This window comes from Eretmochelys imbricata, chromosome 7 (assembly GCF_965152235.1).
Source record: "Eretmochelys imbricata isolate rEreImb1 chromosome 7, rEreImb1.hap1, whole genome shotgun sequence".
NCBI lineage: Eukaryota > Metazoa > Chordata > Testudines > Cheloniidae > Eretmochelys > Eretmochelys imbricata.
This window is the reverse complement of record NC_135578.1, coordinates 24,601,981-24,629,468: the sequence shown is the minus strand read 5'-3', so window position 1 is coordinate 24,629,468 and position 27,488 is coordinate 24,601,981. Positions and strand designations below refer to the sequence as shown.

Below are 27,488 nucleotides of genomic sequence, written 5' to 3'. Positions count from 1 at the left end.
TAGGATTATCCATGGGCCCTATTGTGAGAAGTTGAGCAGTAGTACTGGGAGGTGGGTGGTTAGTGAACCTTGGATTTAAATATGCTTGGATTTATAATTCATTCTTGTGAGGAGGCTAGCATTGAGAAATGGATGGTGTGGCAGATGTTCAGCATCAGGAATTAAGGGATATGCCCAGGATATCTGTGTGCCAGGGTTTAATCCTTCAGTAGTAAAGTGCATGCATGCTGTTTAGTGATGAGAGTATAGAAATAAAGGAATCCCACATTATGCTGTACAGACAGTTGCATTTGAAAAGCAATTTGTATTCGCAATCCCAGAACATGGAAGTTCTTTGAGATCTTGCATTTGGAGCACTCTGAGGTTCTGGCAGGGGGCCTTTTAACATAGCTCTTGGGAACAATATATTTTCAGTCTAGTACGAGGATTTGAATGCTCTGCTATTTTCTAGAGAAGGGGACCAATTTGACTCTTCTGAGGGCCTGCAGACAAAGAATGCTATGCCAGGTCTCCTTCCCAGACTTCCTTGAGATCTTTAAGAGGCTCTACTCCTTGATTATCAGCTGCCTGTCTAAAGCAGAAATGAGTCTGACTCAGGACACATGAGGTTGAATTTTAGGTCAGATATTGTATGCTGTGAATCTCAGACTTGGTATGGAGGCTGGGAAGGCTAATTGGGTTAAATGAATGCTTAATAAGAGCTTTCTTACCCCAGTCTTCAGATTGGGGATAGCATGATGGTAGGGAGGGGGCGAGAATTTATGTTTTGCAAAGTGCCATAGCAACTAAATTATGACCAGCTGTCTTAGCTTCATCCGAGAAGATGAGATTGCAGTTTTTAGGGTCAGTTTGGGTCTGAAAGAAATAGGGTTTTAAAACTGAAAACAGTTTGCTGTGTTCCTGACCAATATCTGTTGTATATTACAATATCTGTTGTATGTTTAATGCCTTCCTCTTATCTTGGCAGCCTTTCCTTCATGCACTATTTTGTTGCTAACCTCTGGTTCTTATTTAACATATGCAGGTGAGGTAGAATCTTAAAGAACAATATGGACCTTGATGTGTTAAACATGTTTGTAATAGCAGGAGGCACTCTGGCTATCCCCATTCTGGCATTTGTAGCATCCTTTCTCCTATGGCCTTCTGCACTGATCAAAATCTATTATTGGTAAGTTAAAGTATAAGAATATTAGCATGGAATGATTATTTTTGGTTCACACTATAACGTAGATTTAAAATGTGCGGTTGCCAGATAGACTGAGTGCTCAGTAAGTCCCACTTATCTTAAAGATGCGGTCCCCATTGATCTTATTGTTTATTATTCATATTCTTAACTCGTGATCATACAGTAGTACATGGGTCCTCAGACTCGGGTGGAGGGCCCCATTAGGACGAGTGCTGTACATACACATAGTAAGGAACGGCACTTGCCCCAAAGAGCTTACAATCTAACTAAACAATGAAGATAAAGGCTGGGAGAGAGGAAGTATTAATTATCCTGATTTTGCAGATAGGGACCTGAGGTATAGAGAAATTGAGCAACTTGCCCAGGGTCACATATGAGCAGTGACATTGGAACAATTTTTACAGAGAGGGTGCTGAGAGCCATTGAACAAAACTGTAAACCCTGTGTATGATAGAAACCACGTCAAGCCTTGGCGTGCTGCTGCACCCCTAGTTCCAGCACCCCTGCATGTGAGGTCACTGTCAAAGCCAGGTACTGAACCTTGGTCTCCTGAGTCCCAGAGTTCAATGTTGTGTTCTCTTCTAGCCCATAGAGATGAGTAACAGAGGAGTCCAGCTTTAATACATTTTAGAAGACAGGATTGTTTATTGACAAGGCATGTTATGAAAACTTCCCAAAATCTCAGTCAGCTATTCTTGATACCAAGGTACACTGGCACCTGGGGGAAGTATTCTTAGGGCCCGTAATATAAAATTAGATTAAGACTTTAACATGTGGATGGAGTTTTATTATAATAGATTTGTTTTACTCTTAAAAAACATAACTTTAAAACACAGACTGAAGGAATACTATCATTCCTTATCACACTCTGAGGCTTTTTGGGTTATGTCTTTGTTGCAGGTTGCTAGGCAGGGCTTGATTATCCGGGTTGCTTTCATTTGAGAGGGAGGGCTGCCCATGGGAACTGGTGTCATTTGCACTTTTCACAGTACGGGAGAACAGACTGGGGGAAAATGGCCTGTTGGACACCCTCATCAATCAGGAAGGCTATCTGGATCTTGTGGGCAGGAGTGATTGTCGCAATGGGACCAGAATGTGGGTTCAAGCAGAGCAGAGAAACAAAACAAGGTGTGGGAGAGAATTAAAAGCAAGAGAGCAATTGATAGAGGCTTCATGATTCCTCTGTGAACTGGGACAGGGCAATCTTCCAGCAAGACAGAGTGGAAACCTGGTAATTTCATGCTCAGGACAAATAGAAGTGTTATGCTCAGGAGAAGTAGAAAACCCCGGTACAGCAGTAATCTGCATTGGTAATGCAGTTGTCAGAGTCTGTGCAACTCCTCTTGACATCTCATGACAAAGCTGCATTTCTGTGAGTCATTCCTTTGCTAAGGAGATGATGGTAATGAGCTCTCACTGAGAGAAACATTAATGGCTCTAAGTTCGTTCCCCATGACAACTGTATTCAGAGTAACAGCCGTGTTAGTCTGTATTCGCAAAAAGAAAAGGAGTACTTGTGGCACCTTAGAGACTAACCAATTTATTTGAGCATGAGCTTTCGTGAGCTACAGCTCACTTCATCGGATGCATACCGTGGAAACTGCAGCAGACATTATATACACACAGAGATCATGAAACAATACCCCCTCCCACCCCACTGTCCTGCTGGTAATAGCTTATCTAAAGTGATCATCAAGTTGGGCCGTTTCCAGCACAAATCCAGGTTTTCTCACCCTCCACCCCCCCCCCCCACAAACTCACTCTCCTGCTGGTAATAGCCCATCCAAAGTGACAACTCTCTTCACAATGTGCATGATAATCAAGGTGGGCCATTTCCTGCACAAATCCAGGTTCTCTCACCCCCTAACCCCCCTCCAAAAACCACACACACAAACTCACTCTCCTGCTGGTAATAGCTCATCCAAAGTGACCACTCTCCCTACAATGTGCATGGTAATCAAGGTGGGCCATGTCCAGCACAAATCCAGGCTTTCTCACCTCCCCCCCCCCCCTTTTTTCCCCCGGGGACACACACACACACACAGACTCACTCTCCTGCTGGCAATAGCTCATCCAAACTGACCACTCTCCAAGTTTAAATCCAAGTTTAACCAGAACGTCTGGGGGGGTGGGGTAGGAAAAAACAAGGGGAAATAGGCTACCTTGCATAATGACTTAGCCACTCCCAGTCTCTATTTAAGCCTAAATTAATAGTATCCAATTTGCAAATGAATTCCAATTCAGCAGTTTCTCGCTGGAGTCTGGATTTGAAGTTTTTTTGTTTTAAGATAGCGACCTTCATGTCTGTGATTGCGTGACCAGAGAGATTGAAGTGTTCTCTGACTGGTTTATGAATGTTATAATTCTTGACATCTGATTTGTGTCCATTTATTCTTTTACGTAGAGACTGTCCAATTTGACCAATGTAAATGGCAGAGGGGCATTGCTGGCACATGATGGCATATATCACATTGGTGGATGTGCAGGTGAACGAGCCTCTGATAGTGTGGCTGATGTTGTTAGGCCCTGTGATGGTGTCCCCTGAATAGATATGTGGGCACAGTTGGCAACGGGCTTTGTTGCAAGGATAAGTTCCTGGGTTAGTGGTTCTGTTGTGTGGTATGTGGTTGTTGGTGAGTATTTGCTTCAGGTTGCGGGGCTGTCTGTAGGCAAGGACTGGCCTGTCTCCCAAGATTTGTGAGAGTGTTGGGTCATCCTTTAGGATAGGTTGTAGATCCTTAATAATGCGTTGGAGGGATTTTAGTTGGGGGCTGAAGGTGACGGCTAGTGGCATTCTGTTGTTTTCTTTGTTAGGCCTGTCCTGTAGTAGGTGACTTCTGGGAACTCTTGTGGCTCTATCAATCTGTTTCTTTACTTCTGCAGGTGGGTATTTTAGTTGTAAGAAAGCTATTACCAGCAGGACAGTGGGGTGGGAGGAGGTATTGTTTCATGATCTCTGTGTGTATATAATGTCTGCTGCAGTTTTCACGGTATGCATCCGATGAAGTGAGCTCTAGCTCACGAAAGCTCATGCTCAAATAAATTGGTTAGTCTCTAAGGTGCCACAAGTACTCCTTTTCTTTTCATGACAACTGTATTGTGACTGTACTTACAATAGCCTGGCCAGTCTTATTTCAAAATGGCTAGGCTGCAGAACAAACACAAGGTACCTTCATGTGGTAACTAACATGTGGCCTGTCAGTTTCTTGAGTATGAATGTTAATCTGAGGGTTCTGATTTGTATCAGGTTACACAGAGCTTCTTTGAAGCCACATCTTTCCTCATGATTAAGAATATAATTTGAAATGTGAAAACTGTTAGTTACAGAAAGAAGGTTCCCAGCTCTCTCTCTTTCTTTGCAGTGGCGTGTTGAAGACAAGTTGTATAATTTTCCTCATTATCCTATTGTACCCCATCCTTTCCAATAACAGAAGAGAACCACACTAGTTCTTTAGTCTTCATGGAAACGAGATGAAGCAATGATGATGATTGCAATCCCTCTGTTTATTTCAGAAGAGGGTTTAAACAGAAAATATTCCTTTAAAAATGCCTCATCTGGCATTCCAGTTGTGTTAGTTCAGCAGGATTGCTGTACCTGATGTACAGTTAACAGTCTGAGTTGTTTTAATTTGGTCACTCATCAGTTCCACTCTACTGCTGAGGTATCTTAAAGTCAAACTGATCTTCCGTAGAAATTTCTGACCATAGTGCAATTTGTAATCCCACTTCCACTCATTCAGGCAAGGCAGCAGTATCAATCTCTCTCTCTCTCTTTTTTTTTTTTTAATGGACAGACATGTAGGTCTAACAGATTTATTCTAAGTAATCTCATAATCTTATGTATTCAGGCAACTGAAGGTTAAAACTGGCAGGATGTAATCAAACCCTGGAATACTGGTAACTAAATTTGTGTAAGGAAGAATTCCTTTCCTTCACGCATCACATCAGGAACTGTGAGGCAGAATGATGCTTCTGCAAATGATAGCTAAAAAATATCACCAATTCTCTGCTATGGAGATGTCAGTCCAGATGCTGGGACTTCTGTGTCCTCTGGCTTGTATAAATCCGATTGGTAAAAGAGGATTAAACAAGTTTCACTTCCTTTGTAGATGCTTTTCTTATTTTTTTTAAATCTCTATTCTGTGTGTCCTGGGAATGTGTCTCCATAGTGCCCTATAACCAGTAGAGTTATCAGCAGCCATTGCTGTAACAAAGATTGTGCAGACTTGTTTACGTAGATTGTAAACTCTTTGGGGGCAGGCACCATCTTTTGTTCTGTGTTTGTACAGCATTGAGCACAACAGGGTCCTGGACAATGACTAGGGCTCCTAGGTTCTACAGAAATACAATTAATCAACAAGAAGAAGTAGCACAAGCCTATTAACAGACAGCGTGAAGGCAGGTGCTGCAGAAATTAGTATTTTGGTGAGTGAAAGAAACAAAGATGCTTTTTCACTCCCATGATTAGATTGTGGAACTCGTTGCCACAGGATGTCATTGAGGTCAATAATTTAGCAAGATTCAGAGGGGGATTGGATGGTGATATGGATAACAAAATATCCATAGTTGTTATAGCACTAAAAGAAGAGTTTTGGAAAGGATACAAAACCAGTCATCAGGGTTTAAGCCAATCTCTCAACTAGTTGGGGTTAGGATGAGGCCTTCATGGAGAGGCAGATTACCCCAAATCTGCCTATTCTGGGCTTTCTTGCACCTTCCTCTGAAGCGTTTGGTACTGGCTGTAGTCACAAATAGGGTACTGGACTGGATGGACCTCGGGGCTGGTCCAGAATGGCAGTTCCTATGGTCTTGAAAATATTTAGTCAGTGGAGACATAGGCAAGAGTTTCAGAGTAAAGACGATGATAAGAAAAGGGCTCATGACAGAGAGCTCTGAGGAGCCAGGCTAAGTAGGGAGGTAAGAATGTGCTAGATGTTTTAAAAAATGAGAGGATGGGGGGAGGATTTTTCTAAAGAGATAAATGCCCGTTTCTTTCTTTTCTAAGCTTAACTTTGAGTCTACATCTGCAGTAGCTGGATCTGTAATGCCTGGACATAACTACGAGTCGTGGAGGAGTCTTGTGTACATTTTGTTATAGAATATCCAGCCGTTCTCCCCCCCTCGCACGCCCCCACTTCCTGTGAATCTTGTTTCTTCAGCATTTTTATTGTTTAATTTGTTGTTTATTCTGTTCATTAGAAATTGTTTTTTTGTTCTCAAATCATATTCTCTTTGTGCACCTGTAGGAGGGAATGAGAGGGAAAGTATTGTGGCTACTACATAACCAAACTCAGTCCCCTTTCAATCCATGGACAATTTCCCCTTCTCAGGGTAGACTGAGCTCTTGGGAGCAGACTGAGGTCACAGACCTGACAGGGGTAGCCAGTGACAGCAGGTTGCATCTCTTTTCACCACACCATTCAAAACCTGTTCTCTTTGTCCCCCCATTCCCTCTCTCCCCTCCCCATTCTTGTTCTTACGGGTTGCACTAGGTCTACAATGAGCTACACTCTTAATGATAGAGGCCATGGCCTTAGTTTGTAGTTGGGGTGCTACAGAATGACTTTTTCCTTCTCACCTGCTTTTGGTGTGTGTCTCCCTGCAGGGTTTGAGATCTGAGACTGCTCCACTGCCATCTGGCAGTGGATCGCTCCTCCTTTGCTTTGTGTGCTAATCCGTTTAGCTGCCATTCCTGCCGCTGCTAATAGCGTTAACACCTTGTGAGGGATCAGTTCAGCTTTGGACAGATTATTTTGTCTTTTGGTGAATTGATCCATCAGGATCAGTTGCTAAAAATGTTAATATCTTGCCCAATGATGGTTTACACAGGGCCCCTGAGGCAAACTTTAAGACACTTATTCATTCAGGGTGAAATTCACCTCTGAATGTAGTACGTGCACAAGGTCTAGGTACCACATAAATCCCACATAAGTCCTCAAAATAGGGCTTACAGTAAATAAGGATTGAGGTGCTGTATAAGCTTTTTGCTGGCTTTCTGCACCCTCACAATGACAACACAGTCCAGCCTTAGTGACATCATAGTCGCCTCTTATATGAACTGATACTACACAAGCTGGTATTTATCAATATTCTGGTCACCAGATACTGTGCAATTATTTGTTTAATGTGCAGACAGGGGCCAGAGTCTAATCTCAGTCAGAGTAACTCTGTTGACTTCACTGAAGTCAGTCTTGGTTTTGCTTCAGTGTCATGGAGCTTAGAATCTGCCTTGTGTTGCAAATTCTTGCTTTGTTTGCCTGAATGAACCTCCATTTGTTTTAAAATGTACTTATGGCACTCAGGATTGGTCCCAGACAGAGCAAGAGCAAAAGCAAAAAGGAAAATCTTGTAAAAATAGAGTCCCAAAGTAATCAAAGTTAGAGTGAGATGAATAGAAAGCCCTTGTGCTGAGCCTTGAAGAGGAGGGATTTATGAGACATAAGCAGGGAGGGTGTTGCATACATGCAGCCCCACTCCCCAGCTCATTTCAGATGGACACCTGAGAGCAACGACAGCCTGGTTGACCTCTCTTGCCTTGTGAGCAGCAAAATGGTTGTTTGGGTACTTCAGCCCTACGTGACAGAAGGCCATAGAGACCATCAGCAAAACCTTGGTTTGAAACCAGTGCATTATTCCAAAGGGCTTTATTTCGGCTGAAAGCAATGCAGGATGCTGTATAGCTGTCCACAATATTGTCCCGGTCACTTTTTGCTTTAAATGTTTTTTCAAATATTATAAAGCAGCTGTCAACAATTCCCCTTTGACACAGAGTGCTCCCTTTCAGATGGGCACCCTAACACCAGGTTTACTGTCCTACTTCCCCCCTGGAGCTCCTGACGACTTCACGACAGGCTCTCTTGTCTCAGTAATACACCTCCTTAGGGCAGTTTATTACAAAATGCTAGTGCAAACAATGTGTAACAAAAGTCCCGAAACATAATCCATTTCTCATGGCCCCCGCCCCCATGCAGTCCTTAAAATCACATGCACTATAAGGTGGGTAGAAAGCTGGCTAGATTGTCGGGCTCAACGGGTAGTGATCAATGGCTCCATGTCTAGTTGGCAGCCGGAATCAAGTGGAGTGCCCCAAGGGTCGGTCCTGGGGCCGGTTTTGTTCAATATCTTCATAAATGATCTGGAGGATGGTGTGGATTGCACTCTCAGCAAATTTGCGGATGATACTAAACTGGGAGGAGTGGTAGATACGCTGGAGGGGAGGGATAGGATACAGAAGGACCTAGACAAATTGGAGGATTGGGCCAAAAGAAATCTGATGAGGTTCAATAAGGATAAGTGCAGGGTCCTGCACTTAGGATGGAAGAATCCAATGCACCGCTACAGACTAGGGACCGAATGGCTAGGCAGCAGTTCTGCGGAAAAGGACCTAGGGGTGACAGTGGACGAGAAGCTGGATATGAGTCAGCAGTGTACCCTTGTTGTCAAAAAGGCCAATGGCATTTTGGGATGTATAAGTAGGGGCATAGCGAGCAGATCGAGGGACGTGATCGTTCCCCTCTATTCGACCTTGGTGAGGCCTCATCTGGAGTACTGTGTCCAGTTTTGGGCCCCACACTACAAGAAGGATGTGGATAAATTGGAGAGAGTCCAGCGAAGGGCAACAAAAATGATTAGGGGTCTAGAACACATGACTTATGAGGAGAGGCTGAGGGAGCTGGGATTGTTTAGCCTGCAGAAGAGAAGAATGAGGGGGGATTTGATAGCTGCTTTCAACTACCTGAAAGGGGGTTCCAAAGAGGATGGCTCTAGACTGTTCTCAATGGTAGCAGATGACAGAATGAGGAGTAATGGTCTCAAGTTGCAGTGGGGGAGGTTTAGATTGGATATTAGGAAAAACTTTTTCACTAAGAGGGTGGTGAAACACTGGAATGCGTTACCTAGGGAGGTGGTAGAATCTCCTTCCTTAGAGGTTTTTAAGGTTAGGCTTGACAAAGCCCTGGCTGGGATGATTTAACTGGGAATTGGTCCTGCTTCGAGCAGGGGGTTGGACTAGATGACCTTCAGGGGTCCCTTCCAACCCTGATATTCTATGATTCTATGTGATCTGGTCAGTAGACATAGCACATACCACACTCTGGAGCCTTCCACCACTCCTGGGCTCTTCTTTAGTGCTCTCCTGTCCTGCCAGGACAGCTGCCGCATCCTTTCCAGCTGCAACCCCCAGCCTTTCTGCTAGGAGTTCATCCCCATCAGGGAGCATCCAGCTCTGCCCCTGTTCTGTTAAGCTCCCATCTTAAACAGGCCAGAAAGTAGGCCCTGCACCTGTTCCCCAGCCCTCAGTCCTCTGTCACCCTCTGGTTCCAGTGCACCAGCGTGGAGATGTCAGCGGGTATGCCCCTCCGCTGCTCACCTGCCTTTAGCCTGCTTTGGGCCTCAGCTCTGCCTCTCCAGCTTGCAAATCAGTAGGCAACTCCGTCTGCTGCTTTTTTGCCTTCCATTCGCTCCGGCTTGGGGAGTTCATCCAGAAAACCCCTCTTCTGCCTTCCCTGAGGAACCTTCTACAGTTTCCTTCAGGGACCTCCTCCCTCTCTGAGTCTGCACCTGTTCTAGCACAGGGGTGCTAGACAGCTTCATTTAAAGGGGTCAGCCACCCTGTGGCAGCAGTCAAACTATTAAACTTTGATAGAGGTTTGCTAGCTCTTCTGCTCTGTTAAAGTTCTCAGCACCTGTCTGTGGGCTGTCTTGAGTGCATGTTGTCCCTAAGGACAGGTCCCCCACAAGCTCTGCATACCAGTGGAGCCCCACTTCCCATATAAGTGGTGTATCAGTCCCTCGTGGGGACTGAGTCTCTGTGGCATTTTTCACTGAACTCAAATGAGCCAGCGTAACAACTGCTGTCATTACATGTCCATAATACTTCGCCTTTATATATGTCATTTTACCCAAGGGTCTCCTTGTGCTTTTCAAATATAAACTAAGCTTCGCGATTCCCCTCTGAGTAAGAAAGAATTGTTTGTGTCCATATTAAAGACGAGTAAATTGAGCCAAAAGAGGCTAATCTTCAGCACATCCTCTGAGGCATCCTCAGCCTCCATTGACTTCACTGGAGATTGGTGGTGCTGCGTGTTTGCAAGAGAAGCTCCGTACTGCTGAGAATTGGACCCTGAGGCCCAGATCCACACAGGTTCCGACCTTCCATTGAAATTGGTAGGCGTTAGGTGCCTAAATACAATTGAGGATCTGGGCATTAAGTGACTTGTGTCTGCGTTCTCATAGCAAGTCAGGCCTGGAATTGAACCCAGGAGTCTTGTCTGCCTTGTCTTGTGCTTGGACTATTAGATCATGCTCCAGTGTCATGTTTCGCTTAATTGTTTTTCTTTAGGTACTGGCGTCGAGCACTGGGCATGCAGGTTAAATATGCTGACTATGATGATTACCAGTTCTGTTTTTCTTATCGAGGGAGACCTGGATTCAGACCATCCATACTGATGTTACATGGATTTTCAGCCCACAAAGATATGTGGTTGTCTGTGGTCAAGGTATGTTTCCATTTCTCTAACAATAAATGGATACCGCCTTAGCGAGAGAACACTTTTATTTGCTGGTGTTCTGAAGGAGGAGCCTCCAGCTAGCACATTAGGAAGCTTAGCTATACTGATCACAGCTATGACAATTATTTTAGAAAACTAGAAATATCCTCAGCTACTGTACATATTGATCCTCTGATGCATTCCACCCCTTTTGTCATTCAAAGTTTAGAGGATTTATGCTTCCAGACTTAATAATGTCATAGGCTTGTTCCATACTACAGAGTTAGATCGATGTAAGCTGCCTAATGTCAGTGTACATGCTACTGCCTTGCTCCCCCCGAAGTAAGTACCCTACTACATCAACATCATAACTCCACTTCCACGAAAGGCTTATGTTGGTGTAGATAGGGCGATGCAGTGTCCGTGTAGACACTGCATTACTTACATTGGCTGTTAGATGTCATTCTTGTCAATTTCACAGTTCCTGCATGGAGCTCGGGGCCGGTGGTGGGCTCCAGCGAGACCCCAGCTGTCCTCCATCCCGGCCCTCTGCTCTGGAAGGTGAGAAGCCTTGGTGGCTGCCCCCCGCAACCAGCGGGGAGGCGAGAAGCCAAGAGCCTGGGCGGCAGCTGGGCAGCTGTGTGGAGCTCAGAGCCTTGGCTCTCAGCTCCCCACGCTGCTCCTCTTCTGGCTGGTGGAAGCGCTCTTGGTGAGGATGCACACCACCAACACAAGGAGGTAGTGTGGTCCTCCTCCACCGCAGTAATTACTGCAATGGCTGTAAGTTGACGTAACACAGGTTGACTTAAGTTTGTAGTGTAGACATGCCCATAGAGTTTAAGGTCAGAAGGGGCCACCAGGTCATCCAGTCTGACCCCTGTATATCACAGGCCCTTAAATTATATTTAATAGGATGGAGCCTTTTCTTAACAGCTGGAGTCTGGTGTATAATAATTCTGGTGAATAGGTCATTTCCGGTATTTAATCTACAGGGCCAGATTCGCAGTCTAGTCTGTGCCAGCACCTAGACAGAGTCCCCGTGGAAGGCCCTTAAGACCCAAAATCTGCTTGGGGAGAGGAGGTTGTAGTCTCAGAAAACAGGCTTCATATCCTTGATACTGGAGATGTTTTTAGGGGCCTTACACTGCCAGAGTGAAGGTGTACATGGGATGATTATGGGAGGTACTTATTTCACACTTCCCCATAATAACTCCCACCTGCAGAGTTCCTATGGAGCCAGCAGCAGGAAGTAAAGTTGCTCTCTCCCAGCAACATCTCTGATGGAAAGCAGCAAAGGAGAAGCTACCTGTGCTCTGCTGGAAACTATCTCTGTGTGGTGGCAAAGTTGTGCTGTGAGAGAGAAGTTTTATGTGAAGGAAATCTAGCCCATGGTATTTCATCACTTCTCGTACAGGGTGTACACGTACCAAACATTCATAACACAGTCCCTTTTTCAGGATCTCCCCTCCTCTTTTTCTTGGATTCTATTTTTTAAATAATAAAACTTCTTTAAGCTCATAAAAGATAATACCAGCTCGCAGTGAACTGATGTAATATGGTGCAGCCATTGGCCACACTGTACTAATCAGCACAACATTTCACAGAGAGATTCTAATAGGAAATCAGGTGTTTTTTTTCTGTAATTACCAATTTCCTTCATAGCATCCCTTCTCTAGGCTAACTGCCCAGCGCTTTCTTTCCGCAGTTCCTTCCGAAGAACCTGCACTTGGTTTGTGTTGACATGCCTGGTCATGAGGGCACTACCCGATCATCGTTAGATGACTACTCCATCAATGGGCAAGTTAAAAGAATACACCAGGTGATGGCCTCAGATGTGTTCTATGCCTGTTCTTCTTCATGTCCCCCTTCCTGGGCAATCAGAGTATATGGGTTTGATTTGTCTTTGAAGTGATTGGAAACCAGGATTTCCTCTCTTTAGAGGATTGAAGGTGAAACATGGAGGGCTAGATTGTGCCCTTGGCTCAGCCCTGTGTAGATGGCAGTATGTGAGTGTGCCGCCTCAGGAAAACCCCAAAGAAGTAATTTCATAGATAGATTCATAGATACTATGGTCAGAAGGGACCATTATGATCATCTAGTCTGACCTCCTGCACAACGCAGGCCACAGAATCTCACCCACCACCCCTGCAAGAAACCTCTCACCTATGTCTGAGCTATTGAAGTCCTCAAATCGTGGCTTAAAGACTTCAAGGAGCAGAGAATCCTCCAGCAAGTGACCTGTGCCCCATGCTACAGAGGAAGGCGAAAAACCTCCAGGGCCTCTTCCAATCTGCCCTGGAGGAAAATTCCTTCCCGACCCCAAATATGGTGATCAGCTAAACCCTGAGCATATGGGCAAGATTCACCAGCCAGATACCACAGAAAATTCTTTCCTGGGTAACTCAGATCCCACCCCATCTAATATCCCATCACAGGCCATTGGGACTATTTACCATGAATATTTAATTACCAAAACCATGTTATCCCATCATACCATCTCCTCCATAAACTTATCGAGTTTAATCTTAAAGCCAGATAGATCTTTTACCCCCACTGCTTCCCTTGGAAGGCTGTTCCAAAACTTCACTCCTCTGAATTTCCCTGCTCTCCTCTTATTGCAGGGGAAATAATCTACTCCTGGCCTGTAGCAACTGCAATTTACTTTTCCTTCCCCATCCCCTCCTGCAGCTCAGCTGTGCATTCCTTTGGGTCACTAAATGGGCCAGTATTGCCTTTGCTCCTTGGCTCTCTTTCATGTGCTAAGCTGCAGCCATCCTCCAGAAGGAAGTTTGCAGAGTTGTCCCTCTGTTCCTTCAAGGACTAACCCCCTACTGTGTGACTGATTAGCCTGAACAGTCTTACTGCTTTAGGCACATTCGAATACATTAGAAAATTCAGTGTGCAAATTACAGCTAGGATCCTGTGTGCCAGAATCAGATGCGTTCTTAAAACCCTGCAGCTCACAGGAGCTTCGTATGATGGGAGAGCTTTTTTGTACTTTGCTGCACAGATTATAAGATGTGTAAATTTTCCTTTCAGCATAATGGCTGAGCCATGCAGAGTCATAATTCAGGTGTATGGCCGGGCTGAAGAAAAATGCTTGGGGGGGGGGGGGCAGGGAGGAAAATGTGGAGGAACAGCCGTTGCATTTTCCCCAATCATATACTCTGATTTTATTTCAGTTCCTCTCCACCCATAAATCTTTTCAAGAGCCAGCAGTGAAAATGGGCAGGGATCCAGGATCACCACCTACAAGCCTCTCCCTCCCACCCCCGTCACTCACGCACCGCTCTATCAGATTAAGCACTGCTGAAGTGGTATTGAATCCCCATCTCTGTAAAAGCTGCCAAGCGCCTCTGTCCATTTCCTTTGGCATCATCAGCAGATGCCTTCCTTGTGACTGTGTTGCTTTTTACTTCACATTTGAATTAAGTGTATAATATATTCTGGGTCAGATTCTTATTTATGCGAACATCTCTGCACTGCCAGAGTGGTGTACAGGAACCTCCATGTCAATGAGTATTAGGCCTCAATGGAGAGCGTTAAATCTCTCCTAAGATAAGCTCTGCAGCAGAGCTCTTAAAATGGAGAGGCGATTGGTAAGATGCTGCTGAAATAGACAGCAGGTGGGGACCACATTTTTATATTTTGTAAGTCTGTATTTTTTCCCCTTGTTCCTTACTGGCATGATCAAGATGGGTGAGGCTGGAATGTAGGACAGAAGAGGAACAAGACCAAGCAGGAAGGAGGCAGGAGATGAAGCAAGGGCTGTTGTTCTCTATAACGTGGATCTGACTGCAGATTATTTTTGTTTGTTTGTTTTCCTTTCCTTTAAAGAGGGATGTAGATGAGGCTGGATGGTTCAGAGGCTTGGTAACGGCCTGTGAAGCCTTAGCCGTTCCAATCCCGCCTGGGTCAGTAGTGACCGAAAGTTATAGTCAACGCTTGTTTGCTAACCATCTGGTTTGTAAGCGTCTGTGGGTCAGGGACCTGTGTTCTTGTTTGTCTGTCAAGCACCAGCCAGACCTGTGAAACAGTAAACATAACCGCAGGAAAGGAGAGTGGTGTTCTCAGTGGGCACGTATCCTGTCACAGAAGCTGCTTCCACGCTTGTTGCTAATTTGACAATCTCAGCAGTGCTAAAAACTAAAAGGTCATGGACCCCGAACTACTCTTGTAGCTCTCGAGCTTGTTCCTCCTGCTCATGGACAAGGCACTTCGCTGGGACAAGGTGGGGAAGCTTATCCTGCTCTGTGGATGGTGATGTCCTCCCTCAGCACTGTTAAGCCAACACCTTCCATGGGAAATATCATAGAATCATAGAATATCAGGGTTGGAAGGGACCCCTGAAGGTCATCTAGTCCAACCCCCTGCTCGGGAAACCCCCATGTTTCCTTTGATTTAAAGAGGACGCACGGGCAATCTCAAGATTCTGTGGATCCACCACACTGCTCTAGCTTTGCTTTTAGGATTTACTGCAATGCTGCCAGGAGCTCGTGATTGCTATATGCTGTAGCTTTGACGTTTATTTTTTCTAATGACTCTGATTGTAACTTTGCAATTGGTCCCTGTGGCCTCATTGCCCTTTCCATTTCAGTTTGTTGAATGTATCAAGCTGAACAGAAAACCTTTTCACCTGATCGGCACCTCAATGGGTGGAAATGTTGCAGGAGTTTATGCTGCTCAATACCCAGCAGAGATTTGCAGCCTGTCTCTTGTATGCCCTGCAGGTGAGTGGCACAATAAAAAGTGAGTATGGAAGTAAGTAGCTAGGTATATACTCTGTACCAAAGCATTAACCTAGAGAACCTCAGGTAGTACTGAATCCAGTGTAAACTTTGTGAATTAGATAGTGGAAAGAAATACTTGGCACCAACTGAGATTTTAGAATCCAGTTCAGGTTTATTTATACTCCGTAAGACTAATTAGACTTCTAACAGAACAGTACATGTACTCCTGAAACTCAGCACATGAAGTGTGAGGTAACAAATGCAGTGAAAGCTGAATTCCAGTCTCTGTTCCAAGCCCCCTTTTTCACAACTTTCTCCAGCAAACTCCTGTTTAGGCTGAAACGTTCCATGCTTAGTTGCAGCCCAAAGGTGCCTTTTTTTTTTTTTTTTTTTAATGGTGTGTGCAGAAAACAATGTGTTTGCATAGCTCAATATTGGCTGGAGCTGTGGGGACAGACAATCTGTGCTTTTGAAAAAGACTGGTTCTGAATTTATTTGAGCTGTGAACATTTAAAATGGAATGTTCACACATGTATATAGTGGAGGAAGAATATGGACAGAAAGACAGCTGCCTTAATTGGTCCCCCATCCACAGTGCTCACTGCAGAGGAGGACAACACACATCAGCGCCTTTGCTTTCTGCTATCTTGGAGTCTGTGCTACACCGAGGTGGAGGTTTTCAGAAATTGCTATGCTGGGAGTAGCTTTTCCATCTGTTGCAGGGAAGGGAGGGCAGAGATGGAAGTGTAGGTAAGAGGAGGGATCAGGAACGTGGAGGAGTATTTGCAGGCCTAGTGAAAGAGTTGCTGTTTTCTCACTGGCTTTTACAGATCAAAGGGTTGTGGCTTTCCTGAAGTGGTGGCATTTGGTATCACAGCAGCTACTTCTGTTACAGACACATTGAAAAGTAACTGGAATCCTAAATGTGGACCCCTACATCTTCATAGGGAGGCACAGAGGTTTAGTTCCAGGATTGCCATTGGAATTGGAGTGAGTTAAGAACATAAGAATGGCCATAGTAGTTCAGACCAGTGGTCCATCTAAACCAGTATCTTGTCTTCTGACAATGGCCAGTGCCAGATGCTTCAGAGGGAGTGAACAGAACTGGGCAATTATTGAGTGATCCATTCCCTGTTGTCCAGTCCCAGCATCTGGCAGAGGCTTAGCTGTGGGGCTAAATCCCCACGCAGCTCTGAATGTTTTGGTAATGTGTGTGTAAGCGTTCAGTGTCGTATGTAACTGAGAGATTGCTAAATGTGTCATCTTCCTGTTTTCAGCACGGTGGAAGGAAACCCTTAGACCTTTTTTAAAATCAGTTTTTTGTAATACCCATTTGACTAGAAACTTGTAAATTGAAACACCTTCCAACAGTTATGCTTCTTGTCAACAGCCTAATCTTAGCTGTTGGGTAGCTAGGCAGCTACCTTTGTGCTCTGTGTGATGTTTCTAAGGGAGAGAGCCCAAAGCTGTATGGCTTGGACAGGAGTGGCTGAGATGAATGGAAATGGGTATGGGGAGGGGTATCAAGAGAGGTGTTCTGAACTGACTTCACAAGAAGTGTCTGTTTTAAACCTGCAGGAGGATTTAGCTGTGTAGTCTCATCTCTACAGGTCCAATCCTCGCTTACAGTAAGGCCTCTCTACAGCACTCTGTCAGCTCTGTAAAATGTCTTGAAGTGGGTGTAAATTACATTGACCCCGCTTTAAGACATCTCTACACTGGCAGAGTGCTGTAAAGAGGCCTTACTGTAAGTGAGAATTGGGTCCTTCATGTTCTGAAAGCCTAAAAGGGAAGATTGCTTTAAAGCTACAGCTATGGCTACACTTGCAGATGTAGAGCACTGGGAGTTAAACCAGCCCTCAGAGACCACAGCAGGGAAAGTGCTGCCGTGTGTTTACACTGTCAACTGCAAGCACGGTGGCATGGCCACATTAGCAGCTCTTGCAACGCCACAGAGAGCAGTGCATTGTGGTAGCTATCCCAGTGTGCAAGTGGCTGCAGTGTACATTTCAAATAGTGGGAGGAGGTGGAGTGTGACAGGGAGTGTGTTGTGTGTATGTAGGGGGAGAGACTGTGTTTTGGGGGGCAAAGAGTGTGTCAGCAGGCTGTCTTGTAAGTTCAGACAGCAGCAGGGGGAAACCCCGACATCAGCCCCTTCCCCTTGCAACCTCTCTCACACAGCGCGCACACGCCCACCTCTGCAGCAGCAATGTTCCACAGTAATGGTTTGCTTTGTGTCCCGGAGCAGATAAGCATGCCGGATGTCACACACAGAGCTTTGAAAGGGGATATCCGCATGCCTGCAGCAGAGTTCAAAACAATGACCAGAGTGGGCACTTGACTTCAAGGGATTATGGGACTTTTCTGGAGGCCAGTCACAGCACAGTAATGCAACAGTTGTCCACACTGACACCCGGGCGTTTCAGCCAGGGCGCAGCAAGCTCTATGCTTCTCGTGGAGGTGGATTACCGGGGGCGCTCCAGGCACGGAGTCCATGAGCTCTAAGTGCCTTGCCAGTGTGAACACCGCAGGACTTAGGGCACCTGGGACTGATTTAATGTGCTCTAACTTGCAAGTATAGCCAAGCCCTACATCTATGCTATAAACTTCAAAAGCGCTGCTGTGGGAGCACTTTGAAGTGCGAGTGTGGTCACGCATGAACTCTGGGAAAGAGCTCGCCCAGCGCTCCTGGTAATCCACCTCCAGGAGGGGAATAGCTCTGAGCACTGGGAGCTGTCCACACTAGTGCTTTAAAGCACTCAAACTTGCTGCACCCAGGGTCAGGGGTGAGCCAGCAAGTTAGAGTGCTATAAAATGTAAGTGTAGACAAGCCCTTATTTGATTCTGCCCAAATCTGCCACTAAATCCCCAATGCTATCTCCAGCTGTTTAGAGACTGTTACAAGAAGGGAAGTTACTCAGTAAATGTGAATTTTGAAGTACCTGGTTATGCAGAATTTCACATTTCATCAACTCAGTCTTCTGTCTTGATACCTGACCAGACTATTCAGTACAAGCTAGGGAATTAAATGCTGAAAATGTGTCTGAGTGTTGGCAAAGTGTTATCTGCATGCACGAAAGGCTTTGGTGTTTGCCCCTGTTGTCATAACAGCTGCTGCTGCTGTTTCTTATCCAATAAACTGGTAATTCCAAGGCAAGAAATAAAGAGCAAAGTGGAATGTTACCTAGCTACTGCCTATGCTGCTCTGGAGAAAGAAAGTGATGTGAAGAACTGTCTGTGTGTATGCCAGGCATCTGTGAATTAGAACCAGTGGTTCTCAACCAGGGGTTACACGTATTGCTGTAGGTACGCAGAGGTCTTCCAGGAGGTACATCAGCTCATCTAGATATTTGCCTAGTTTTACAACAGACTACATAAAAAACACCAGCAAAGTCAGTACAGACTGAAATTTCATACATATGATGACTTGTTTAAGTACAATGTTCATATTCCAATTGATTTAATTATAGGGTAAAAATGAGAAAATAATCAATTTTTCAGTAATAGTGTGCTTTGACACTTTTGTGTTTTTATGTCTGATTTTGTAAGCAAGTAGTCTTTAAATGAAGTGAAACTTGAGGGTTCACAAGACAAATCAGACTCCTGAAGAGTCACCTCCCAGTGAAGAGGTTTGAAGTAGAACTGGTTGGGGAAAATTTTTGCAAAAATGTTGTGTAAAGCCTAGAGTGTCACTTAATGATAAATATTTTATTCCACTGGTTCTGTATTTTCCCTGCAGCGTTCATTGTTAATTTCCCAGCACCTAGAGATATCTTAGCAAATGATGCATACAGTAATAAAAAGCTGGTGCTTCCGGAGTTCCCTGTCTGAGAATTCATTTTGGTGGGCAGGTTACTGTTGCCACCTGCAAATTGTATGTCCCACATCATGAGGGGACCTACAATGTCGTGCTGCAGCTTAACTATAAAAATAATTAGAAAAAGATCATAGAAAATGGAGATTTGTTTGTTGTTTCTATCTTCATCAGGATTTTTGTTGTTGTTTCTATCTTCCTGTATGTGATGAGTTATTCAGCCCATTAGCTGTTGGTGGTATTACCATTCCAGCAAGCAAACCATCCATGCATAATATATGTAAAGTATTTGTCAGATTGCATCCTGACTTTCTCTGCACCCACTGTATGCTCCTAGCTCCCCTTCTGCATCTCCTTCCACACCCGCAATTGGGTACCCACCTTCCCTGCTGCTGCTTATGGCTTTCTCCTGTGTAATGCATTTGGGAGGCAACCAGCCATGGGAGCAGTAGGGTCAAAGCTATGGTGAGTAGGAAGGACTGGGATATAATTTTGTAAATACTATGCATATATAGTGTGTTTAAAAAAAAAAAAAATAATAATTCCTCTTGGTTGAATGAGTAAGCAGGCAAGTAGGCCATAGAAATCGGAAATTGAATTCCCCTGGGTGAACTTCAGTCATTTTCAGGAATAGATTAGATTGTACATGTAATATATTGTATAATACATATATATATAGTCATAACATTTTAATTCCATGGATGGCACTGGGAATGAGATTCACTGGATTGATTTATTTATTTATTTTATTTATTTATTTTTTTGAAAGGACGTAAATTGTGGCCTATGGAAAGTGACAGTGTTCCTTTTGATAGGCTTTTAAAAAATTATAGGAAAAACAGTTCCGGAAATTAGAAAACAGGAGAAATCAAGATCTACCAAGGACTGACAGAAAGAGAGAGAATAAAAAGAATTATTTTGTGAGAAGACTGACAAACTAGCTGAAATTCTGGTTTAACTGAGAAATTACAAAGGTTCTCCCATCCACGTCACACAATTTGGTAAAATTGGCAGGTTCCATTTATGAGAGGCTCCCACAGGACAGAGATGCCATGGTGTTGCAGGGCAGAACCATATCTTGATTAACACTGCATCAGTCTCAGTTCATTTTTAATAGTATGTGACAAAACCAGAGGTTTTATTTTTCTTCAGAAGAATGGGGGACTGGGAGGAACACAAAGCAGGTGTGTATTTGCACTGTGTTTAGTGCTATTAGTTTGATTACCATAGCTATTAGCAGAGGCTGTCATGACTGCGTGAAAGTTTACAGCAGTCAAATGTACAGTACGTCCAGAAGTAACTACCTTCTGTGGCAAGTTGCCCTCTCTAGGAAGGGCTGTCTTGTTGTCACTTTTGGATTTTAGCATGTGGTTATTTTTGTTCATTGTATGTAGGTCTGCCATATCCAACTGATAACAAATTTCTTAAGTGCCTGCGGGAGCTGAAAGAGTCTGAACGTATTGACAGGATTCCTTTAATTCCATCAACGCCTGAGGAAATGGCAGACATGCTGAAGCTTTGTTCTTATGTGCGCTTTAAAGTACCTCAGCAGGTAAGAAATCCTAGTCAGTCATCATCTTTAATCATGACAGAAGGTAGTAGATTTGGCCAGGATGAGCCTGAAGCAGAATAACTCTCACAGAGAGAGTGAGCGTGCAAGCTTGCCTCTCACTGAAATCCATGGGTTTTAAACAGAACAGTTATGTCAAAGGCAATGAAACTGACATGACACAATCTAGGATGTAGCTAAGAACAGTGTAATTTTCCAAGTAACGTTGCTGTATATTTATGGAAGGGGAAAGAAAGAACTGTTAGCAATTTACACAGAATGCTGGCCCCCTAAGACACAGTGTGAAATTGTCCATCAGGGCAAGAAATTTGTATTTATATTTCAGGTTTCAGAGTAGCAGCTCTGTTAGTCTGTATCCGCAGAAAGAACAGGAGTACTTGTGGCACCTTAGAGATGAACAAATTTATTAGAGCATAAGCTTTTGTGAGCTACAGCTCGCTTCATCGGATGCATAGAATGGAAAATATAGTAAGAAGATTATATATATATATATATACACACACATACAGAGAAGGTGAAAGTTGCCATACAAACTGTGAGAGGCTAGTTAAGATGAGCTGTTATCAGCAAGAAAAAAACTTTTGTAGTGATAATCAAGATGGCCCATTTAGACAGTTGACAAGAAGGTGTGAGGATACTTAACTTAAAGAAATAGATTCAATATGTGTAATGACCCAGCCCCTCCCAAACCCAAGTTAATGGTATCTAGTTTGCATATTAATTCAAGCTGAGCAGTTTCTGGTTGGAGTCTGTTTTTGAAGCTTTTCTGTTGCAAAATTGCCACCCTTAAATCTTTTACTGAGTGGCCAGAGAGGTTGAAGTGTTCTCCTACCAGTTTTTGAATGTTATGATTCCTGATCTCAGATTTGTGTCCATTTATTCTTTTGCATAGAGACTGTCCGGTTTGGCCAATGTACATGGCAGAGGGGCATTGCTGGCACATGATGGCATATATCACATTGGTTGATGTGCAGGTGAACGAGCCTCTGATGGCGTGGCTAATGTGTTTAGGTCCTATGATGGTGTCACTTGAATATATATGTGGACAGAATTGGCATCGGGCTTTGTTGCAAGGATAGGTTCCTGGGTTAGTGTTTTTGTTGTGTGGTTGCTGAAGAGTATTTCCTTCAGGTTGGGGGGCTGTCTGTAAGCGAGGACTGGTCTGTCTCTCAAGATCTGTGAGAGGGAGGGATCATTTTTGTTCAGGTCCAATCCTGCAGTCTTCACTAGGTCAAACATGCTTTGATACATCATTGATGTGATCCTAGCTGAAGTATATCTTTAAAGTATACACCGAAATGTAATCATGGCATTTGTTTCTTCATGCTCCATGAAAGGAACCCAAAGAGCTAATGAGAAGGTGTGGGACTTCTGCCAAAATCCCTCTCTCCTCCCCTTCTTGTGCTCCAAATCAACTTGGAAGGTGTCACCCTTATGACTAGTCGTTCATTTTGAGTATCTCTGAAATTAGATCTTTACAAAGAGGCATGTTATTCATGACTAATTTCATTTTATTAAATCAGGAAGAATTATAATGGACATACAGGTCGTTCAGTGTAAAAGGTCTGGTGTTTGCATAGTTCTACCAATAGCTTTATCTTTTTGACTTCATAGAAACTTTAGAAGGTTTCTCTTCAGAAATGTAACTTCTTTACAGCAACCCTTGCAGACAGCGTCAGGTCAGTGTTCCTGGGGGTCTCTTGCTCCTGTGATGCCACCCTCCTCTGGAGATTTATCCTTCTTCGGGATGAAAATGTTGATGGGAAAATATTTTCCAAGGTCTCTAATTTTCCATAGACTTTAAGATCAGAAAGGGCCATTATGATCATCCTAGTCTGACCTCTTGTATAAAGCAGGCCATAGAACCTCCCCCAATAACTTCTGCATCTAACTAGTATCTTTAGTGGTTTAGACCACTTTCCTTCTGTTTTTTCCAGCCATACTTGCCTGATGCTTCCCTGTTGGAAGGATCTAAATTCTTTGGCAGCTTGGTGGGAAGTCTGGTTGCCTTTAGTATATATAGATAACAGGAAAAGCTAGATAGACGAAAAGTTATTGTCCAGTACATAAGAGATTTGTTTGTTTTTTCCTTTTAGCAAATGCAATGGAAATGTTAATTGTTCCATTGTGAGGAGAGAGGAACTTAGCAATATGTTTTCCTAGGAAGTCTTTGATGAATAGATTATAGGAGAAGAGGAAATGTAAAATAATGCCAAGTTTTAGTAATGCCAAGGTAAGGTAATGAAAAGTATTAATTTTATGTGAATAATAAAGAAATGTGTGATAACTCCTGAGGCAACCTGGCAGGAGTACATAGTCTGGCTTGATAGCAGATTCCAACTGCACAATATGAAGGACATTCTTCTGCTTCCTTTTTATCTTACAAGCTTGTAGCCCCTTTATGAGTAGTCAGATCTTGTGTGAATAATATACTTACTCTCTTGCTCTGCAGCAGTGTAACAGAGCCTTGTGTCCAGTGTCCCCAGGAAACTTCTCCACATGCTGTCTCCTGAGTGTCAGCGCGTGGGCCATGTGTGGTGTATCTGTTCTCTTACCCTGATACTTATTTATTTATAGATCCTGCAGGGCCTTGTTGATGTTCGCATCCCGCATAATGAATTTTACCGGAAATGTAAGTGTGCTGGTTCTGCTCTGCTAGAACCAAACACAAAGTCTCTTGATCTGTATCCTAAGTACCCAGTTTGTGTACAAATCTATCCCCCTCATGCAGAAGGGGACCTAGCTGCCTCCACAACAGGGTTTCCCTGTGGTGGGCGATTCACCAGTGTGGAGATTCCCTGCTGGTGGAGGAGTGCGTAGCGACAGTGTCATGGGGCACGCATCATCCCCCCTCTTGCAGCCAGCCCCGTGAGGAGTGACACAGCCAGAGTCTAGGTGTCTCTTCTGCACCCCTCTTTCCCCTTCCCAGAAGTATTGTGAGCTGACAGAGTCCCCACCCAGCTCCAAACAAACTACACATTCTTCACAGAGGGACTCCCCCAAAAGAGAAAAAGAAAACAAACCCTCAGGTTTATTAATCAGATGTTTATTCCAGAAAAACCCTGCCTGCACCCCTAGCCAAATCCTTCTCCATAGGCTTGGCTGCCTTTCAGGGCCTGACTATTCCAGGCCCTAGCTCCCTCTTCTGAATGTAAGGGAGGTGGGATAGAGCAGCTGCACCTGCCCCAGTGAGTCCGCTTCAGGGGCTGAAATAAGGGGGAAGTAATGGGGAGGGGAGTGCAGCTCCCCTTCTCATTAAAAGAATATGGGTGTTCCCCCCCACCCCCCAAGCTCCCTGGCTTGGGATAGCAGCCCTCCTCCTCGGCTGGAGCAGTTAATTTCCCCCCTCCTGTTTGTATCTGCTTTAATCATTGGTCAGCTTTAATGCCTGCTAACAGAGTGGGGCCGTGAGAGAATCTTGTCACGCTAGAGGTCACAGACGTCCTGTCCTCCCACTGATGGCTCCTGGAGTGATCTGTGGTTTGTGGGCAGGCCCTACATCCTGTTCTGCCTCCCCCGTGGGCCAGCTGGGGTACCACCCTTTGAGAACACAGTAGGGTTTTCCTCCCACTGTTGCCCCCTCTTGCAGGGTTTCCTGATTCATGCAAACCCTCACTGGCAGCCACAGGAGCCTGCTAAAGGAATAAAGGAAATCACTCACTCAGGATTCGGGCCATGCTGATTAACAGTAAATGGGACAAATCCCACTTGTGTTTGACTAATTCTTCTCTGCCGAAAAGTATTTTTAGAAATTACAGATGAAAAGTCCAGACATGCTCTTCATGAAAACATGAGCAAGATCAAAGCCCCAACGCAGATCATCTGGGGAAAACAAGATCAGGTACTGCTGCTGCTGCCCTGTTTTATTTTTTTTTTATAAAGGATTGGTGCTCCGTTTCCATCTGTATGAATGTTACATAAGGAGCTAGCACTAGTGACTTGCATGGTGCTTTACAGACCAGTAGTAAGAATGCAAGGTCCCTGTCTGCCCCAGGGATCTCCCAGTCAAATTAGATATGGGAGCCTATGAAGGATGATAGGTAGGAACAGACAACAGAAAGGAAAGGGGACAAGGATTGGCTACCGAGAGCTCAGATTCTGTCTGCTTAATTGTCGTGAGGGAGGGAGTCGCTAGTGGAAAGCTCACTGAAAGAAGTGGGCTTGGAACAAGAATTCTGAAGCAAAAAAAGAGTTGTCTTGGCAACAAGGAAGAGAGAGGCTGTTCCTTGGGTAGGCGGCAGAGGAAAAGAAAGGCACAAGGATGCAAGACTGGGAAGGAGACCAAGGGAATGTTAAGGAGTGAGGAGAGGAGTGTGTGTGTGCACACGTTTGCAAAGGAGAGAGGAGAAGATTGTGTGCATGCATGCAAAGGAATACAGGAAAACAGGCTGAGACATAAGCAGGGGTGGAGCTGTGTAGAAGTGAGGCTATAAGGTCAATTGTCCCCTGCACCAGAGCCCCTTTATGCGGCTGTGATGGCATAGAGGTGGTGGAAATGCTGCAGCAATAGGGAGCTCCCCTGCTAGAGTAGCCCTACGCCAGTCCGTGTCATAAAGGGTTTTCAGAGATGGTAGGAGGTGGGGAGGGAGCGAGGCCAGTGTACTGTGCTCTCTGGATCTCTTCTACTTCCCACGGCTCATAAGAAGCCAGGAGCAGAGTTTGAACTAGAACAACTATGAGGTTGCTTTAACTTATACTCAGAGCCAGGCAGGCTCCCAAACAGCCCTGGAATCCAAGGACTGAAAGGGAGCTTAGAGCCACTTCTGCCCTGCTCTGCACCCCAACCACATCTATCAGGGGACTCAAAATTGGGGCCTATATCGTGGATTAGAAGGGGAGATGTAACACCGTCAGAACCGGTGAGTGGTCTGGAACCAGCTGGAAATAGGATGGATTTTAAAATAAAAAGGAGTGATGAGCTTGGAACTCTATTTTATTTCATTTTTTTAAAGAGCGTGGTGCTTGTGAAAGGTACCCTAGTGATAACTCCTTCCCCACGGGAGTCCCTGCTTCCCCTCCCACATCTGTCTTTGCCAATGGGGTCATGTCCACCTTGAACAGAATTTGCCTGATCAGGGCTGGCTTCCCCTTCGTCTGCTTGCCTGCCATGGAGTGTGGGCTGTATGAATCCTACTAGTCATCTTCCCCAGTTACCCTAACAGAGGGGGGAGCAGCCTCTGCTGATGGGAGAGGTGCTATCAGCATTGGTGGGAGAAGGTGCTTCTGGAGCCCTTGCTGATAACAGCTAAGAGGGAAGCAGGGCTCAAACTGTGGCTGAGGCTGCTGTAGAGTAGCCTGAGTTGCCACAAGACCTCAAAACCAGGCAGGGGAGCCAGAGAGAACCCTTGTCTGTTTAAATCCTCTCCTATGCTCATAGATCATGTTAAGTGATAGGGAAATTCAGATGAAATGGAAATAAAAGTAGGGACTTGCATTTGGACTGGAGAGACATCTATGGTAAACATTGTCAGTGGAACTGGGTAAGTGATGGGAACAGTCAGACTTAGTTCACACTGGGAGCAGAACTCTGCTAGCCACAGTGCTTGTTATACTCGGTAGTTGCTATTAGGGTTCTAGAATGGTTTCCCGGATCAGCATGAACAAGGATTGTTGTTTTTTGTTGGTCTGCAAACCATGTTAGCACTTCGTTTATAAAGCTGTGCTACAGGGGGTAGAAGTGTATGATTTACCCACTTACACGCATGCGTGTGCACAGACATGCACAGAGAGTACCTAAATTGTAACCAGTAGGATTCTGTTGCATGTGGTCAGTGCCTGAATTATTCCCACTACCAGGCACAGCTTGTACACAGTGCAGGAGGGCCAGCGGAGACGCCTGGACAACAATGAGCTATTCCTGAAGAATCTGATGTGGGAAACAAATGCATTCCATAGTAACTTAGTATCCCACTTTGATATCAAAATACCCAAGAGATGGTTCAAACAGGGTCATGGAACAGCCAATAAAAACTTTGTTTGGACTCTGAGACTTTTTCTTTGGTACTTACTACTTTTTCTCTCATTCAGGTTCTGGATGTTTCTGGAGCAGATGTTCTAGCAAAATCTATTTCTGACTGTCAGGTGCATATTTTGGAAAACTGTGGACACTCTGTGGTAGTGGAGCGGCCCAGGAAAACGGCAAAGCTCGTGTTGGAATTTTTGGCATTGGTGCACAACACAGAGAACAATAAGAAACTAGCTTGAACTTCATGTAGAGTCAAGCACTTGAACATGTTTTGAGTTGTGAATTACTCATGCTGTGATAAGTTCTCAGGGATCTTGTACAAAACATGGCGAATGTGCCAGAGTCCCTGAGGAAACCAGAATCGTTGATATGTAAAACTGTAACGCTAACACCACACAGTGACCTAAGGTATCCATTGAGCAATCTCCATTTTTTAAATATAAAACTAGAAAATCAGAAAATTCTAGCCATGGAATGTACTGAGAACTCGGAGTTTATGCAGCCCATGATATGTGATTGTATTTAATGTAAAACTTATTGAAACATAGGTGTTAGACGTTGTTAGAATATGGAAGAAGGAATAAGGGAAGAGGGAAAACTTCATAGACTGAGATTTAAGGTATTTCTGCTACTTAGAATCTGTTACGTTGCATGATAAATTGTTATAAAAGAATTCTGATGTTCCAGGCATTTGCTGAAGTGCGGTTGATATAACTCATTAACTTATGATTTATG

General features: G+C 44.5%; 1 protein-coding gene across 1 annotated transcript; it reads left to right on the top strand.

Annotated features, from left to right (window-relative positions):
* The first annotated feature begins 1,049 nt into the window (after positions 1–1,049).
* On the top strand, positions 1,050–27,024 carry ABHD6 (abhydrolase domain containing 6, acylglycerol lipase). The gene is made up of 8 exons (XM_077822617.1): positions 1,050–1,168; positions 10,527–10,683; positions 12,380–12,493; positions 15,272–15,404; positions 20,613–20,770; positions 23,366–23,420; positions 24,529–24,629; positions 26,816–27,024. The coding sequence occupies exons 1-8, from the start codon at positions 1,050–1,052 to the stop codon at positions 26,990–26,992; spliced, it is 1,014 nt and encodes a 337-aa protein (XP_077678743.1). The 3' UTR covers positions 26,993–27,024.
* The last annotated feature ends 464 nt before the right edge of the window (positions 27,025–27,488 follow it).

Excerpts from the sequence above, each read along its gene's own strand:
- ABHD6 (XM_077822617.1), top strand. The coding sequence starts at position 1,050 with ATGGACCTTGATGTGTTAAACATGTTTGTAATAGCAGGAGGCACTCTG. Across the intron at positions 10,684-12,379 it reads TGTGGTTGTCTGTGGTCAAG|TTCCTTCCGAAGAACCTGCA; the intron begins GTATGTTTCCAT and ends TTCTTTCCGCAG. Across the intron at positions 23,421-24,528 it reads TAATGAATTTTACCGGAAAT|TATTTTTAGAAATTACAGAT; the intron begins GTAAGTGTGCTG and ends TCTGCCGAAAAG.